Below are 17,056 nucleotides of genomic sequence, written 5' to 3'. Positions count from 1 at the left end.
AGGGTGCACTAAACCTTCTCCTGTTATCGCTGCAGATCAGCCACAGGGAGAACCTGTCTGACTCATCTCTGAAGACGCCATTTCTGGTTTTGGCGCCTAGGCTGATGCCACTTCCGGTTCTGGCACTTAGGCTGAAGTCACTTCCGGCTCCAGTGCCTACGATGATGTCAGAAGAAGGTCACTTCCAGTTCCCCCAAGTCACTTCTGGTCTTGTTTGTTAAAACCGCCATCTTCTCAAACCTCAAACAGTTCATGTCTGGACTCCATCAGAGACACTTCTGTCTACAAAAAACAAACCCACTGCAGCCAGGGATAATATATGGGTGGCTGCCCCAAACCTTTTTAAGTGTGTCAAGTCTGATCCTTTCACACAAGATTCTCTGGAGAGATGGAACCAACAAGAAAACGTCTGACCTCAGTTCTAAGCATCATGTCTTAAGGAAACCAGGCACCACTCATCGCCTGTACAATACTATTCCAACAGTGAAGCATGGGGATATTTTTCAGTAGCAGGGACTGTGAGACTAGACACAGGTGTGAGAAAGCTGAATGGACCAAAGTACAGAGATATCTTTAATGAAAACCTGCTCTAGATCTCTCTGGACCTCAGACTAGGTTAAAGGTTCACTTTCCAACTGGACAATGACCCTATATATAACGCAAAGACAACACAGGATTCGCTTAGGGACAACTCCATGAAAGTCTTTGAATGGCCCAGCTAAATCAAACTCAACCAACCAAACATCTCTGGAGAGACCTGAAAGTAACTGTCCACCGACGGTCTCCATCCAACCTGACAGAGCTTCAGAGGATCTGCAGAGAAGAATGGCAGAAAATTCCCAAGACCCAAGAAGACTCTACCAAAGTGGCTTCAACTAAGTACAGAGTAAAGGGTCTGAATTCTTGTGTCGAAAGAATATTACAGTTTTTCTTTGACTCAAGTCTGAAAGACACAGCTTCCATTCAGAAGTCCACCCAGGAGCTTGGGAGGTGGATCACCAAGGTTGATAGTTCTGGCCTGCCTGGTAGGTTTGAAGCTTGGATATACAGTGCATCCGGAAAGTATTCACGGCGCATCACTTTTTCCACATTTTGTTATGTTACAGCCTTATTCCAAAATGGATTAAATTCATTTTTTTCCTCAGCATTCTACACACAACACCCCATAATGACAACGTGAAAAAAGTTTACTTGAGGTTTTTGCAAATTTATTAAAAATAAAAAACTGAGAAATCACATGTACATAAGTATTCACAGCCTTTGCTCAATACTTTGTCGATGCACCATTGGCAGCAATTACAGCCTCAAGTCTTTTTGAATATAATGGATTCAGCGAGGTTATTAGAAATAAACTTAATGCACTAGGATTAAAAGTTAAGACGGAAGTAAAAAATTTAGGGGTAACCGTTGACTGTAATCTGAATTTTAAATCGCATATTCATCAGACCACTAGGACAGCATTTTTTCACTTAAGAAACATAGCAAAAGTTAGACCTCTTATATCATTGAAAGATGCAGAGAAATTAATTCACGCTTTTGTTTTCAGTAGACTAGATTACTGTAACGCACTCCTCTCAGGACTACCCAAAAAAGACATAAATCATTTGCAACGAGTGCAGAATGCAGCTGCTAGAATCCTAACTGGGAAAAGAAAATCCGAACACATTTCTCCAGTTTTGATGTCACTACACTGGTTGCCTGTGTCATTCAGGATTGACTTTAAAATACTGCTTATGGTTTATAAAGCCTTAAATAATCTGCTCCCAGGCGAACACTGCTATAGACGCATCAGCTACACGAAAGTGTTCAGCACCACGATCGGCTGGCGACCAATCAGATGATGCTGGTACCTCACTTTCGTTTTCAAATATCCATCTTCAGATCACCTGCATCAAACTCAGAGTCCAACACGTAGGAGTCCTATTCAACAAAATTACATAAAACATCCATGGAATATTTTGCTTTGTACGTTTACTTTGGTCTCTCGTCAGATGTCGATGCCATTTTAGAGGATATTTGCTCTTCGCTACTCAGGAATGCGTAGGGAATCGAGGTTAAATCAACAAAGCTATGTAACATTCCTTCTAGCAAAGAGAATCAAACTAAAATGTAAGAGTGAGTTTTGTTGCAGTTTACAGCTGATTACCGTCTTCTACCCCTGAATTTTGACAAAAGTCGACATCAGCCCTGAAAGAGTTAAGGGCCCAACAGAGCAGGGTCCCTTTTGGCATTTACGGGATTCGAACCGGCAACCTTCCGATTGCCAGTGAAGATCACTAGCCTCAGAGCCACCACTCCGCCTCCTCAGAGCCACCACTCCGCACTTTGACTCCGCTGTCGATGCACTTTGACAAAGGGGAACTCATTGGGCTCCATATATAATGGCGTGCATAAAGTTCACACTAAAACAGGATGTACGGACAAAACTGGAAATGTGCATACACACAAAAAAGTCCAGATTAATAAAACTGTGCGTACACCAAGTTCCACGCACAGCCCCACCACCGCACCACCACCTACTCAAAGCATCATGATGCACCAACATTGATGGACTGAAAGCCAGAAGTCTACGTGACCATCATCATCAGGTCCTTCCATGAAAACCCTAAATACAAAGAGGACTGTTTGATTTATGTTAGGTAGATTGCCCAGAGGGGACTGGGCGGTCTCTTGGTCTGGAACCCCTACAGATTTTATTTTTTTCTCCAGCCTTTTGAGTTTTTTTGTTTTCTGTCCACCCTGGCCATCGGACCTTACTCTTATTCTATGTTAATTAATGTTGACTTATGTTTATCTTTTATTGTGTCTTCTATTTCTCTATTCATTTTGTAAAGCACTTTGAGCTACATTTTTTTGTATGAATATGTGCTATATAAATAAATGTTGATTGATTGATTGATCATGCCACAAGCTTGGCACACCTATCCTTGGCCAGTTTCACCCATTCCTCTTTGCAGCACCTCTCAAGCTCCATGAGGTTGGATGGGAAGCGTCGGTGCACAGCCATTTTAAGATCTCTCCAGAGATGTTCAATCAGATTCAAGTCTGGGCTCTGGCTGGGCCACTCAAGGACATTCACAGAGTTGTCCTGAAGCCACTCCTTTGATATCTTGGCTGTGTGTTTAGGGTCGTTGTCCTGCTGAAAGATGAACCATTGCCCCAGTCTGAGGTCAAGAGCGCTCTGGAGCAGGTTTTCATCCAGGATGTCTCTGTACATTGCGGCAGTCATCTTTCCCTTTATCCTGACTAGTCTCCCAGTTCCATCCCCACAGCATGATGCTGCCACCACCATGCTTCACTGTAGGGATGGTATTGGCCTGGTGATGAGCGGTGCCTGGTTTCCTCCAAACGTGACACCTGGCATTCACACCGAGGAGTTCAATCTTTGTCTCATCAGACCAGAGAATTTTGTTTCTCATGGTCTGAGAGTCCTTCAGGTGCCTTTTGACAAACTCCAGGCGGGCTGCCATGTGCCTTTTACTAAGGAGTGGCATCCGTCTGGCCACTCTACCATACAAGCCTGGTTGGTGGATTGCTGCAGAGATGGTTGTCCTTCTGGAAGGTTCTCCTCTCTCCACAGAGGACCTCTGGAGCTCTGAAAGAGGGAACATCGGGTTCTTGGTCACCTCCCTGACTAAGGCCCTTCTCCCCCGATCGCTTGGTTTAGATGGCCGGCCAGCTCTAGGAAGAGTGCTGGTGGTTTCGAACTTCTTCCACTTACAGATGATGGAGGCCACTGTGCTCATTGGGACCTTCAAAGCAGCAGAAATTTTTCTGTAACCTTCCCCAGATTTGTGCTCTGACATGAACTGTCAACTGTGGGACCTTATAAAGACAGGTGTGTGCCTTTCCAAATCCTGTCCAATCAACTGAATTTACCACAGGTGGACTCCAGTTAAGCTGCAAAAACATCTCAAGGATGATCAGGATGCACCTGAGCTCAATTTTGAGCTTCATGGCAAAGGCTGTGAATACTTATGTACATGTGCTTTCTCAACTTTTTTATTTTTAATAAATGTGCAAAAATCTCAAGTAAACTTTTTCACGTTGTCATTATGGGGTGTTGTGAATTCTGCGGAAAAAAATGAATTTAATCCATTTTGGAATAAGGCTGTAACATAACAAAATGTGGAAAAAGTGATGCGCTGTGAATACTTTCCGGATGTACTGTATTAGCACTCAATCCTGCCTCGAGTCCTGTGGCCACTGCTGGTTTATGCAGTCCCGTTTTCAACAGTTGAGTCCCTTGAAAGGAAGATCAGCAGCTTTCTTCGGAAATGGCTGGGACTCCCACGCAGCCTCACAAGCGCAGCACTGTATGGGACAAGTAACACCCTGTGGCTACCATTTAGCTGCCTCACTGAAGAATTCATGGTGGCATGCACCAGAGAAGCCCTACAGTACAGGGACTCCAAGGATTGTAAGGTGTCAGGCAGGAAATGGAGGGGCAGAGAAGGCTGTGGAGGTGGCAGAGTCATGCCTGAGACAGAAGGCTTTGGTGGGCACCGTGGCAACAGGTAGAGCAGGTCTGGGCTACTTCCCAAAGACCCAGGTCAGCAAGGCCCAAGGCAGGGAGAGAATCCATCTACTCCAGGAAGAGGTCCGAGCAGGGGTGGAGGAAAAGAGAGTGAGCATGAAAGTAGGACAACAGGGTGCGTGGACAGGGTGGGAGAGTACTCTCCAGCGAAGGATCACATGGTCGGTCATCATGCAGGGAGATTTCTTTTGCATCCAGTTCCTGCTGCAGGCGGTCTACGATGCCCTGTAAGCCCAGCAAACCTCCATGTCTGGGGGAAGAGCGAGACACTCTCCTGTCCACTTGTTCAGGAAGAGGCTCTCTAGAACATCTACTCAGCAGCTGTCCAAAGGCTCTGGCAGATGGCTGCTACTGGTGGTGCCATGACAAGGTGCTCAAGGCAGTTGCTGAAAGTTTGGTTTTCAGCCATCAACACAAGCAAATTCCTCCACAGCTCAAAGAAGGCAGTTAGGTTTGTTAAAGCATGAGAGCAATCCTGGGCAAAGGCAGCAGTAATAACAAGCCTCTTCCACACAACCTCTGACTGGCAGCTGCAGGCTGACTTGGGAAAACAGCTGAAGTTCTGCAGCAAATCGTGACAACATCACTCTGGCCAGACATGATCATTACTTCTGAGGCCTCAAAACAGCTGATCATGCTGGAACTGACAGTGCCCTGGGAAGAGCGTTTCAAGGAAGCTAACGAGAGGAAATGCACCAAGTACTAGGAGCTGGTGGAGGAGTGCAGGGACAGAGGGTGGAGGATACTCTATGAGCCCATAGAAGTTAGTTGCAGAGGATTTGCAGGACACTCACTCTGCAGAGTCCTCACACAGGTGGGCATTACAGGAGCGGCCAAAAAGAGATCCATTACAACTGCAAGGAAGCTGCAGAGAAAGCCTCAAGGTAGCTTTGGGTAAAGTGGGCTGATCCTTGGATTTCTACTGGGACGCAAGTTGGGGATTGATTAACCCTGGCTGGGTCACCTGAGCAAGGGTGTATGATGTTGTGAGACCCGAAACGCCCGATGACCTCAGGATATATCACCGGTGATGCGTCCCAGTGCATCCAGGTGATGTTTCTTATATAGTCCATACATTTCTAAAATCTTGTTTTCACTTTGTCACTCTGGGATATTGAGTGTTAACTGGTGAGGGAAAATGAATTTAAATGATTATAGTATAAGCCTGTAATGTAACAAAATGTGTAAAATGTGAAGGGGTCTGTAGGATTGTCCATTATGACCTTCATTTTACAGGGTGGTTTGGAAGAAGAAAAAAAACAGTTGAAGACTGGCTGGTCGTTACTTGCCAGTCTGAGGCGATATTCTAAAATCCGTTATTTGTCCTCTATGGCAAGCTATCATGTTCTTCCGGCAATCGTGTTTGTATACGTTATTTGCGAAGTGGATTATGTTTTGATTTGTTTAGGTTTGGGCTAGACATTTTCTGTGCTTCGGTTTCATTTTTAATACCGCTTTTATTTGCATCCCATCACGTTCTTTTCTTTTCATCCACTTTTACGTTGTACCAAACAGGCGCGTGTGTTTAGGGGAGGAGAGATGCCACAGCCAAGGGTGTCCCGATTTGGTTAATCCAGCCATGAGTGTGGGATGCCTGGTGTATAGATTGCATAAGCGTACTGATTGGATTCGGTCCTGATGTTTGTATCACATCTGTGTGACTTTAATATACGACAACAAAGTCATGGGGGAAATTCACAACAGAGGGACGAGCTCCTCCATGCTAGCTTCAGGAGCGTTCAGGTAGCCCAGCATCGCCAATCTCGTGGACAAGACCCCGCCCACTCTCCCTCACGTGACGGAGACACGCTTTCTTTGCCAGCAGAGCACTTGGGCGTTTTTTTTTTGGTTTCGATACAAAAGACAAGAAAGATTGGCAGTAGACTACGAGGACGGCGGTGGAGGTCCCTGGAAAACAGTTGGTGACTTGCAAGAACAGAAGCGCAGCCTAGTGGCATCTTGCCTTGAGGTGGGCAGTGTGGAGGAGCCTTGCTGTGGCGGCGGAGAGCGCATCGAGGCTGCTGCAGTAACAGGTGGGAGGTCTTCCCTACTGTATAGGCATCTGTTTTTAGGCGACCACGTTTGCCGTCGCAATAAATGAAACAGCATTTTGATTGAAATTAAAGAGAAAGTGTGCGTCTTAAGTCGGCTCGTAGCCTCGATGTGGCTCAATAAATATTCTGCCATCTGTTATCTGACACTCATACGTAAAGAAATTAAAATGAAGGGAGGCCGTTTTGAACACCGTTCACGCTGATCAGAATGCTGCCCCGCACACGAAGAGCGCATCAACAAAGTAGTATTTGTATTTGTGATCACGTGACTTCTGGGATCCTGGGAAACAATGTCGGACCATACACTGGCAGGAAGGCCAAGGGCTCACACGTTTGGCTGCCCGTTATTAATGTGGATTGCACTTGGAATTTGTCCTCCAGTGCATCAGTTAGATAAGAAAAGGAAATATGACCCTTTTTCCAAATTTCCATTCAAAATATGAATTTAAAGTGAGTCAAAAAGAATATGATTTGATAATTAAGGCTACTCCATCTACATTTCTAAGAATGGCACAGAGTACATTTTCAAATTCTGTTGCAGTAACTGCCCATCTTATTGCATTATGAATTCACGGACTTGCAGCAATAGTGCACCTTCAAAGGAATTCATTGGCTGTCCTTTTAACAACATATTATTTCATATCGATTCAAATAAGAATTTCACGTCACAGTATTACTCAGAGAACAATCATTTAAGAACTAAATATTTCAGTTTTCCTGTTCCTCCAAAATCTAAAGACATTTTAAATAATATATAGCCTTGTAAGGGACTTTTAAGACCACAATTTTTGGTTTTATTATAATAACTGCATTTTTCTTTTGTATTATTCAAAAGAATTCTGGTATTATTTGTTACACCAAGAAAAATGATTACCTTGACAGTTTCCCTGGAGATTATATTATTGTTTGCTTGTATGTTAGGAAAAAAAAAAGGATGACCCTTTAAAGATCTATTTAAGATACATTTTTCAGAAGTGTAAGCTTTATGATATTACTCCTTGTTTCTCAATTTTTCTAAATGACTTAAAGTATGTGAAGAAAAGAACTCTGGAAAGATCGGTAAATTTAATTGGGGAATGCAGTGTAATGGATATTTAATAGTTCAATGACCCTTAAATATTTCACTGTATTTTATGATTTTCCATCTTTATTATTTTTTATTAAATAATAATAATAATAACAATAACATATAGGGCTATTCAAAATGAAAGAGCAGTTTTCAAAAATTTATTTCAAACAAACTGTATAAGACAGAAACACATTCTGCACATCACCGGATAGAGGAACGTTCAAAGTTTGGTCCTGTGGCCCTTGAGGTTGCAACATGAGCGCCATGTGTAGCGTGACAAACATCAAAACGGTAGACCATTTCTTGCCACACATGAGTCAACTGGTCCCTAAGCTTCCTCAATTCAATGTCGCAAATCTTGAAGATTAGTGGGCATAGTTGGAACAAACAGGGGGTAAGGTATGGAGACTTGGGAGGCCATAGACGATGAGCAAGATCTTGTTGTCCACCTCTTCTAGTCCACTGCCCTGGAATGGTGTCGTTCAGGTAATGCCGGATCTTGTGGTGTTGTCGCCATTTTACTATAAATGAGAAACAATGCTTGGTGGCATTCACTGGTACTTTTAGGCGGGCTTTTAAATTTTGAACTTTCCTCTATCCAGTGATGTGCAGAATGTGTTTCTGTCTTATACAGTTTGTTTGAAATACATTTTTGAAATCTGCTCTTTCATCTTGAATAGCCCGTTTTTTATTATTATTATTATTATATTGCTTCCCTTACTCTTACATTTTATGTAAGCTACACCTGGTTCTTTATTATTATCATTAAGGTGGTTAATTGTGTTAAAAGATGTGCTTCATTGGCTGTGTGATATTGGAGGAAAAAATCCCATTCACGGTCCTTTTACAGCTTTATCCTATTCTGCAAAACAAAATAAAATTATTTTCATTAAATCTATTAGGTGTTGTTTTAGGTCTGAGAATGCTGAATCCAATTATGGTGCCAGAATTGATCTATCACATCTGGCTTTTAAGAGACGGACATTTAAAAAGATTTTACCAAAAAAACTGAACTTATTTTTTACAACGAATAGTTTAGAATTGATCTTTTACTGTTTGTTTACCTGTTACTTGGTCATGACCGGGGCGGACTGGCCATTAGGGCATTTGGGCAATGCCCGGTGGGCCGCGGACTCTGGTCTGGTCATGTGCCGGCCGTTTCATGAAATACATTTTATGCACTGGTTACTGTTTGACATTAAAATTCATTTTCTAAACTACTAAACATTATCTGTCCGGTACTGCGATTTATATAGTCTTATATAATATACCGTATTACATCATCAAGTTGTTTTAGTTGTCAGTATTCAACTTTGCAGTGAAAAATTGGGTCAAAATTGCCTTTTGCCGATTTCTTTTTCGATACCGCTACATTTCGGTTAGCATATACATTATTGCAATTTATTTTATCTCATATCTAGTATTTAAATTTTTCGGTACTAATAATTAGTTTAAATTATGTACAGTATTATGCATTTTATTGTTTTTTGGTTGTCGGCGTGAGCGATAATTAGTGGTATGATGAAATAAAGTTATAAATCACAGGAATTTTTCATATTAGAACGGAACATTTCTAGTTTATTGTTAAGTTAATGGAACATTTCAATCAGGTGAGGTTTTCATTCTAGCCTCGGTTATAATTTATTCCATTGTAAATAAGCAGTTTGATTATCGAGTTGAAAATAATTGTTCCATACCTGTAATCACTTGCTTTGCTTTAGGCTGCCTAACCGCCTATAGGGTAATTATTTGGCATTGAATTAAGCAAAGGTCTATTAACACCCACTCATGACCTCATCCTCGTTTGACCTGGTATCATTGTCGTTGATTTCAGCCATTCAGTGTCTGTTGCCAAATATGGATGAAGCAAAACAGACGAGGAGAAACATCTTGAGGTGTTCATGTTGATGTCGGTGGAGAAAAGTATCCAAGCCAAACTTGACACTAACAGTATTGTTGATGATGTGGCTGCTAAAAGCAGTGAACTGTGTAAGCCACTAGCCTATAGGGTACTGACACTTGGACATGACATTGACATTTGACATGTACTCTAATGACGTGCAAGCCGTTTTACTACAATTTTGTTTTTCATTACATTTTATTTCTAAGCATGTTGTCCAATTTTAAGTTGTGTGCAGATTAAACAGTCTAGATAAGAGTTCATATCATAGGCTCATACTGTAGCAAGTAGCGAGCCACGTACTCATCACAAATTTTAAGAACATTACAATGAATAATGGGCCGAGTGGGTCGACGTTGTCACCTCACTAGTTGAAGGATACCCAAGCCGGTTTTGAAACACAGTCCACTCCTGGTCATGACAATGGACGGATCAAACTGAAAGTTCAAGTTTTTGTAAAAACCATTTAAACAACAACTTTCTCTCATCTGGACATGGAAATGACATCTGTCTAACCTTCTAAATATAGCATCTTGGCTATTTTGAAAGAATAAAACTTAAGAGGAAAAAAACTGGAGCAAAAATACAAATACTTGATTTTGGGTTATTTCCAAGGAAAACTGACATTTTTCAGATCAAAATATACCTCGAGTAAAATAAAATTATCCTATCTATCTATCTATCTATCTATCTATCTATCTATCTATCTATCTATCTATCTATCTATCTATCTATCTATCTATCTATCTATCTATCTATTATATAGTGCCTTTCATATCTATCTATCTATCTATCTATCTATCTATCTATCTATCTATCTATTGTCACAGGTGGCTGGGGTGACCCGGCCGGGACACCCCAGAGTACTGGAGGAGGGCTTACGCCTCCCTCAGACTACATGGCGGCAACCACCCTGGTAGCTATGGGTGCCCCAATGCCTTGGGAGCCTTGGACCTCAGCACTTCCGCCACACCCAGAAGTGCTGGGGGGAAGAGGATCGGGGACACCCGGAGTGCTTCCGGGTGCGTAGCTGGCACTTCCGCCACACTGGGGAGTGCCGGCGAAAGATTGTTGGAAAGCACCTGGAGAACATCCGGGTGATCATAAAAGGGGCCGCCTCCCTCCATACGATGGCTGGAGTTGGGAGAGGAGGCAAGGAGGCAGCCTGAAGAAGGAAGAGGCATTGATAGAGAGGCCTGGACTTTGGGGACTTTTGGGGTTTGTGCACTGTAAATATGGAAAATAAACGTGTTGTGGGTGATTTGAACGTGTCCGCCTGTCTATGTCCGGGCCAGCGTCCACACTATCTATATCTATCTATCTATCTATCTATCTATTATATAGTGCCTTTCATATCTATCTATCTATCTATCTATCTATCTATCTATCTATCTATCTATCTATATATAGTGCCTTTCATATCTATCTATCTATCTATCTATCTATCTATCTATTAGATAGATATGAAAGGCACTATATAATAGATAGATAGATAGATATGAAAGGCACTATATAATAGATAGATAGATATGAAAGGCACTATATAATAAATAGATAGATAGATATGAAAGGCACTATATAATAAATAGATAGATAGATTATCTATCTATCTATTTATTATATAGTGCCTTTCATATCTATCTATCTATCTATCTATCTATCTATCTATCTATCTATCTGTGAAAAATACTTATGTCATTAAACAAATTTAATTTATTTTATGAAAAAACATTTTTATTTTTCAAAACAGCATTTTTCACTCAATCAAAAGTCTTGCTTAAAGGGTTTGTGGTAAAGAAACTCCAATTTCAGAGATGAGTTCAGTCCTCCTAAGCCTATAAAGTCCACTTCTTGTTTTTTTGCATGGGAGGGTTTTGTTGCAGACTGGTATTAATGAATTCAGACTTGTGTTAGACTAGTGTGTAGAGTGTGCTTCTTATTTTGATCGTACACTTTAAGTAAAACAGTTATCTTTAAGCCAGTAGCGTTATGAGGGGAGTGTGGTTGTCGCTTCAGATCATTGAGGGGGCACCAGGGGCTTAAACTCCTGATCTCTGTTGTGCAGCCCCTGATCTTCAAGCAGACTAATCAACCCCCCCATGTTGTTTAAATTCATGTCCATGTATGACTCGCACAAAACCCCGCAGGTGAACCCCTAAACGTACTATCTGCTAAATGGCTCATGTAATAATCAGAGGGGGGCTTTGCTCATGATATCTGCTAAAACTAACGATATTCCTGGACTGAGCCTGTGTTTGCTTCTGTCCACTCTGACTTTCTTCAACTATTTTTCCACATCAGTTTCAAATTCTGATTTGTATATTTAGTTGAACCGCTAATATAACTATTCATTTTTTTCTGCCTCCAAGTTTAAGCTCGACTTTATTGAGATTTTAATAACCAGAAAGATTAGATGCTGTGTAACAGTCTCTGTGATCAGATGAGAAACTCAACATTATGGGAGGACTTGCATTTTAACAAATCCTGGCTCTGTAATGGTACTTTACTGGGTTGTGTGGCTCCTCATAGAACCATTGCTTGACAAAGAACCATTTTGTTCTGTGATGGCGTCTTTGTACTTGAAACTGGTTCTTCGAGCTTTGCTAAGATTCCTAATATGTGGACAAAACAGAAATCTTGAATATACAGCAGAGCAGGTGACTGAGCAGGATATAACAGATGAAGAAAACCTGAACTTAGCCTTTTATGATTGTATACAGTGTGGCGGATGGCCCAGCCAGGACATACTGGATACTGGATCCAGGGGAGCAGCCATGGGATGCAAACTATGTCCCCCTGGAACACTTGGTGGCAGCCCCCCCCTGGGTTGCATCAGGGCCACTCTCCCGGAACACCGGACCTCACCTCTGTTGGGCTCCGTGGCCACCACCAGGGGGAGCTGCAAGACGTCCTGAGCCCGTGTGGGTGGTAACGCAGCCCCTCCTGGAAGTGCAGCCTAATTTTGGTTAATTGTCACCTGAAGCACTTCCGGGTGGGCTATAAAGGGAGCCTGCGGCCACTACTCAGGGCGCCAGAGTCAGGAAGAGGAGGACAGAGCTGCCTAGGAGGAGTGGAGGAAGAAGAGTCTGTTTTTGGGACTGTGTAGGGCCTGTGGGACATGGGGAAGACGCGCCCCATGGCTGAAGACAAAATAAACCCTTTTTGTTTGTTTTCACCTGTGCCTCTGGTGTCAGTCTGTGTTCGGGTTGGTGCCAACTAAGCGCTTCTGCCACAACGGCAAGAGTCCTTTTAAAACGAGTAACCCACAAATCTGTGATCATCTCTTCATGGCTGTGAAGGCTGTTTGACTGTCTAGATCATTTGATCATTTGATTTAGATCATTTAATATGTTAGATAGAATGCCCAGTGGGGGCTGGACGGTCTCGTGGTCTCGGAACCCCTGCAGATTTTATTATTTTTTTTCTCCAGCCCTCTGGAGTTTTTTTTTGTTTGTTTGTTCTGTTCTGCTGGCCATTGGACCTTACATTATTCTTTGTTATTTAGTATTGTCTAAGCTTATTTTTATATTTCTGCTAGTGGGACAATAACCCGTGCCTTTGGTGCCCAATCCCCCGGTGTGGCCAGAATATTAGTAAAATCTGTACATGTGCAAAAGAAAAATGATTATTTATTGGAGTCAAAATCATGAAATTCTATAAATATGTGAAAGAAAAATTAATTATTAACGGAGTAAAAATCATGAAATGAGACTAAAATATTTACTCTCTCACCGATTGGAGTATTCCCATTAAACTGAGGTGCACTCTGTTTGATGAGTATAAAATAAATTAAATAAATGATCCATTCGTTTCAACTGACATTCTTATAGATAAAAAAAAACTTTTTTTTTTAAAATTACTCATTTAAATAACAGGAAAAATCACATGAAAACTAAAGTGGTATGCAGTGGGTCATCGTAACTCGACCTTCAGCTAACTAAATCACCTAAATACAAACATTGGTGTTATGAATAGGTCATTTTTTTAATAGTTTGTTCCTGTGGAAAAAAGTTTACTCAGTCAAAAATAAAAACCGCAACTTTCTTGATATTTTAGTTTATCATTTAAAAATGGAATAAGAATCTGAAAATCTAACAACATCACATTAAAGTTCAATAAATTCTGAAAAGAACGATACCAAACATATACATGTAAGTTTTAAAATAAGCCCGATCTAAAGTGTGACAAAAAAGTCACATAAAAAAAGTCACATCTTATTTTTGTAAAAATGGATTTATTTGTATGGAATGTTGTATGATTTCAATAAAATCAATAAAATAAAAAAACAAGTCACATAAAATCGTTGCACTTTTGGGGTTAAGGTTTTATATATAGAGAGTAGATTTTTTCTAAACTTTTCTTTCTTCGTCTTGTAAAGCACTTTGAGCTACATCATTTGTATGAAAATGTGCTATATAGATAAATGCTATTGTTGTCTGTCTTTTCTTCATACTAACTTCCAACCAACACAAGTCTTTCTTTTGTTATTTTTAAATGGTAAGTAAAGAGGTATTAAAGATGATGTGGTTAGGGTTCAAAATATCCTTCACTTCCAAAAGCAGACTGATTCGTTTTTCTTTTTTACAGATCCATTAGAAAGCTGGATAAATGGTCAACTTTCCAGCAATGGGGTCATACTTGTCCCAGAGGGCCTTTCAGCCCTTGGTTGAGAATGACCATAAGAACAGGAGTAACAACGATGGTAACAACTCTCTCGATGACCTGGACAGACAAAATGACATTGCCCAGTTTCCCTATGTGGAGTTCACTGGGAGGGACAGTGTCACATGCCCAACATGCCAGGGCACAGGGCGAATACCTAATGGTGAGTCTTCTTTGCACTTTTGGAGACGTGATAACTCTGAAACATATGAGAGACATGACGCTTCCTACCAATGAAAAATTCTGTAGAAATTTGATCCAAAGATTAAGACACAGGCGGCACGGTGGCGCAGTGGTAGCGCTGCTGCCTCGCAGTTAGGAGATCCGGGTTCACTTCCCGGGTCCTCCCTGCGTGAAGTTTGCATGTTCTCCCAGTGTCTGTGTGGGTTTCCTCCCACAGTCCAAAGACATGCAGGTTAGGTGCATTGGTGATTCTAAATTGCCCCTAGTGTGTGTTCTTGGTATGTGTGTGCCCTGCGGTGGGCTGGCGCATTGCCCGGGATTTGTTCCTGTTGGCTGGGATTGGCTCCAGCAGACCCGCGTGACCCTGTGTTAGGATATAGTGGGTTGGACAATGGATGGATGGATGGATTAAAACACATGGTTTTTAAAATGTATTGTTGAGATTGTTGATTTTTAGGTTGTAGTTATAATTTTTATAACTCTGCTCTTTTAAGATGTAGGTCTAACAAATGCTTTGATTGATATTGGGAACAGTAAAATGGAGGATGGTTTAGTATTCAGAGGTATGTCATTAAAACTGACCCCTTTTGTGTTACAGGTCAAGTGAATGAGCTGGTAGCTTTAATTCCATACAGTGATCACAGACTACAGCCACAGAGAACGTGAGTACAGTGAATGCTTAAGAATGTTATGTACAGTTCGCTTTCTGTCACTAGCTCCAGTGAAGAAAAAGAAAAACAAAACTATGGGTGTAATGGCTTGTATCTTAATGTTAGGAATAAATCACTGATATATCACCCACACTGGCCAATTTGAATCAGCATTTCCAGTTTTAGGTCTTGAAAATTGCACAGGTTTGACATTTCAGGTAGCCATTGTTTTCTTAATTCTTGTAAACTTCAATGCATTTCATCTGCCCATGTATATTTTCTTTTTATTGTTTTTACTCAGTATAGAGTTTTGGGGAACCGAAACTTGGCTTGGTAGAAATTTATCAGTTCAGTATCAATGCAGGGAAAACTCGAGCCCACTTGGATTCTTCTGCATAAAGGCTTTAAACATGACGGCTACTCTACCGGTCAAATGTTTTAGAACACCTCTGTTTTTATGGAAATACACCTAGTTTAATGTCTTACTGTTTCAGTAAATCAAGGCCATAGAACAAATAAACAATGGCAAATAAAAAATAAAAAAACATCAAGAACTCATTAAGTGCACAAAATTTGATTCAAATTTTTGATTTAACACAGTAGCCACTTTTTACTGATATAACGGCCAAACTGTGGTAACCCTTTTGATTCAGAATGCCAGCAGGTTGGATAGTTTAGATACAAAGTAAGAGAAGCGTGATAGCGTTGGTTTGGGCATGCGCAAAGGAGAGATGCTGGGTATAATGAGAGAAGGGTGCTAAGGATAGAGCTGTGAGGCAAGAGGAACAGAGGAAGGCCTAAGAGAAGGTTTATGGATGTGGGGAGAGAGGACATGCAGGTGATGAGGGTGACAGAGCAAGATGGAGAGGACAGAAAGATATAGAAGAAGATGATCTGCTGTGGCAAACCCTAATGGGAGCAGCCGAAAGAAGAAAAAAATTATACTAAGATAGATACTTCTTGAAACACATACACAGGTTTAAATGGAAGCATGTTAGTTGGAGAGCTGTTGGTCATATTTTATTTGTACCACATTATTAACTGATGGCTGGTTAAGAAAAGAGGCAGGAATTAAACTGTTAATTCAGTTATTTAAAACTAAAATAGGGAATTAAGGGTTCTGAATTGTAACAAACAAGTTAACTAAAACTAAGACCAAAAAACTATGTTTTAGTAGTAAATAAATGGGTTCAAATTAAACATTTGATCAAAGCAAAAACCTACAGCCTCTGTGGACCTCCAGGCTTGGGGTTGTGTACCCCTGGAATATTCAGTATATAAATACTAATAGTAAAAGCAGCTTTAAAATACCCAATAAAGTATCTTCTATATAAACTTTTATGCATGGAAGTGTGTGTGTCTGTCTGTCCGGCCCGGAAGTGCGAGGCTTCAGCGTGAAGCTCAAAGACATCGACTCTGTCGCCAAAGTGAAACCGCCAAGAAAAGAGAACCTCGCTTAGCCGCTGATAGACAAGGGAGGCGAGCACGTTGGTAAAACAAAAACTCAGAGGAGAGAGACACTCACTTAGCCGCTGATAGGCAATGGAGGCAAGCACGTTGGTAAAACGAAACCACAGAGGAGAGGGAAACTCACTTAGACGCTAATACACAAGCGAGGCGAGCACATCAACAAAATAAAACCTCACAAGAGAGAGAAACTCGCTTAACTGCTGATAGACAACCGATAGAACTTTGCTTAGCCACTAATGCACAACCAATGCGATTGATTGATTGAAGTGCCAGAATCCATGATTTCTTTGAGCCCCGGCGTTTTACAGCACGGGCTTACACACCTACTTTAAAATAACCATCAAGTAGTTACCCAAATGTCATTTAAGTAAACAAGTGTTGGCGTTCATAAATATCAAAATACAATGCAGAGCTTGGATTTTAATGTATGATAGACACAGAAATTCCCTCAGTGTAACAAGGAGGGGGGCAAGATATTATAAACTTGTACTGGGTTTATAAAAAACTGACATCATCATGCAGTGTGTTTAC

General features: G+C 41.2%; 1 protein-coding gene across 1 annotated transcript in view; it reads left to right on the top strand.

Moving 5' to 3' along the window:
* Positions 1 to 6,380: 6,380 nt before the first annotated feature.
* LOC120524932 (transmembrane protein 106C-like) overlaps positions 6,381 to 17,056 on the top strand; it is a 32,609-nt gene continuing 21,933 nt past the window's right edge. Inside the window, exons 1-3 of the mRNA XM_039746806.1 lie at positions 6,381 to 6,570; positions 14,148 to 14,385; positions 15,004 to 15,067. Coding sequence (XP_039602740.1) covers positions 14,169 to 14,385; positions 15,004 to 15,067 — 281 coding nt within the window. The 5' untranslated portion in view covers positions 6,381 to 6,570; positions 14,148 to 14,168. The remainder of the gene's footprint in view (positions 6,571 to 14,147; positions 14,386 to 15,003; positions 15,068 to 17,056) is intronic.

The sequence above is a fragment of the Polypterus senegalus genome, chromosome 3 (assembly GCF_016835505.1).
Source record: "Polypterus senegalus isolate Bchr_013 chromosome 3, ASM1683550v1, whole genome shotgun sequence".
NCBI lineage: Eukaryota > Metazoa > Chordata > Cladistia > Polypteriformes > Polypteridae > Polypterus > Polypterus senegalus.
This window is presented reverse-complemented; position numbering and strand designations above follow the sequence as displayed.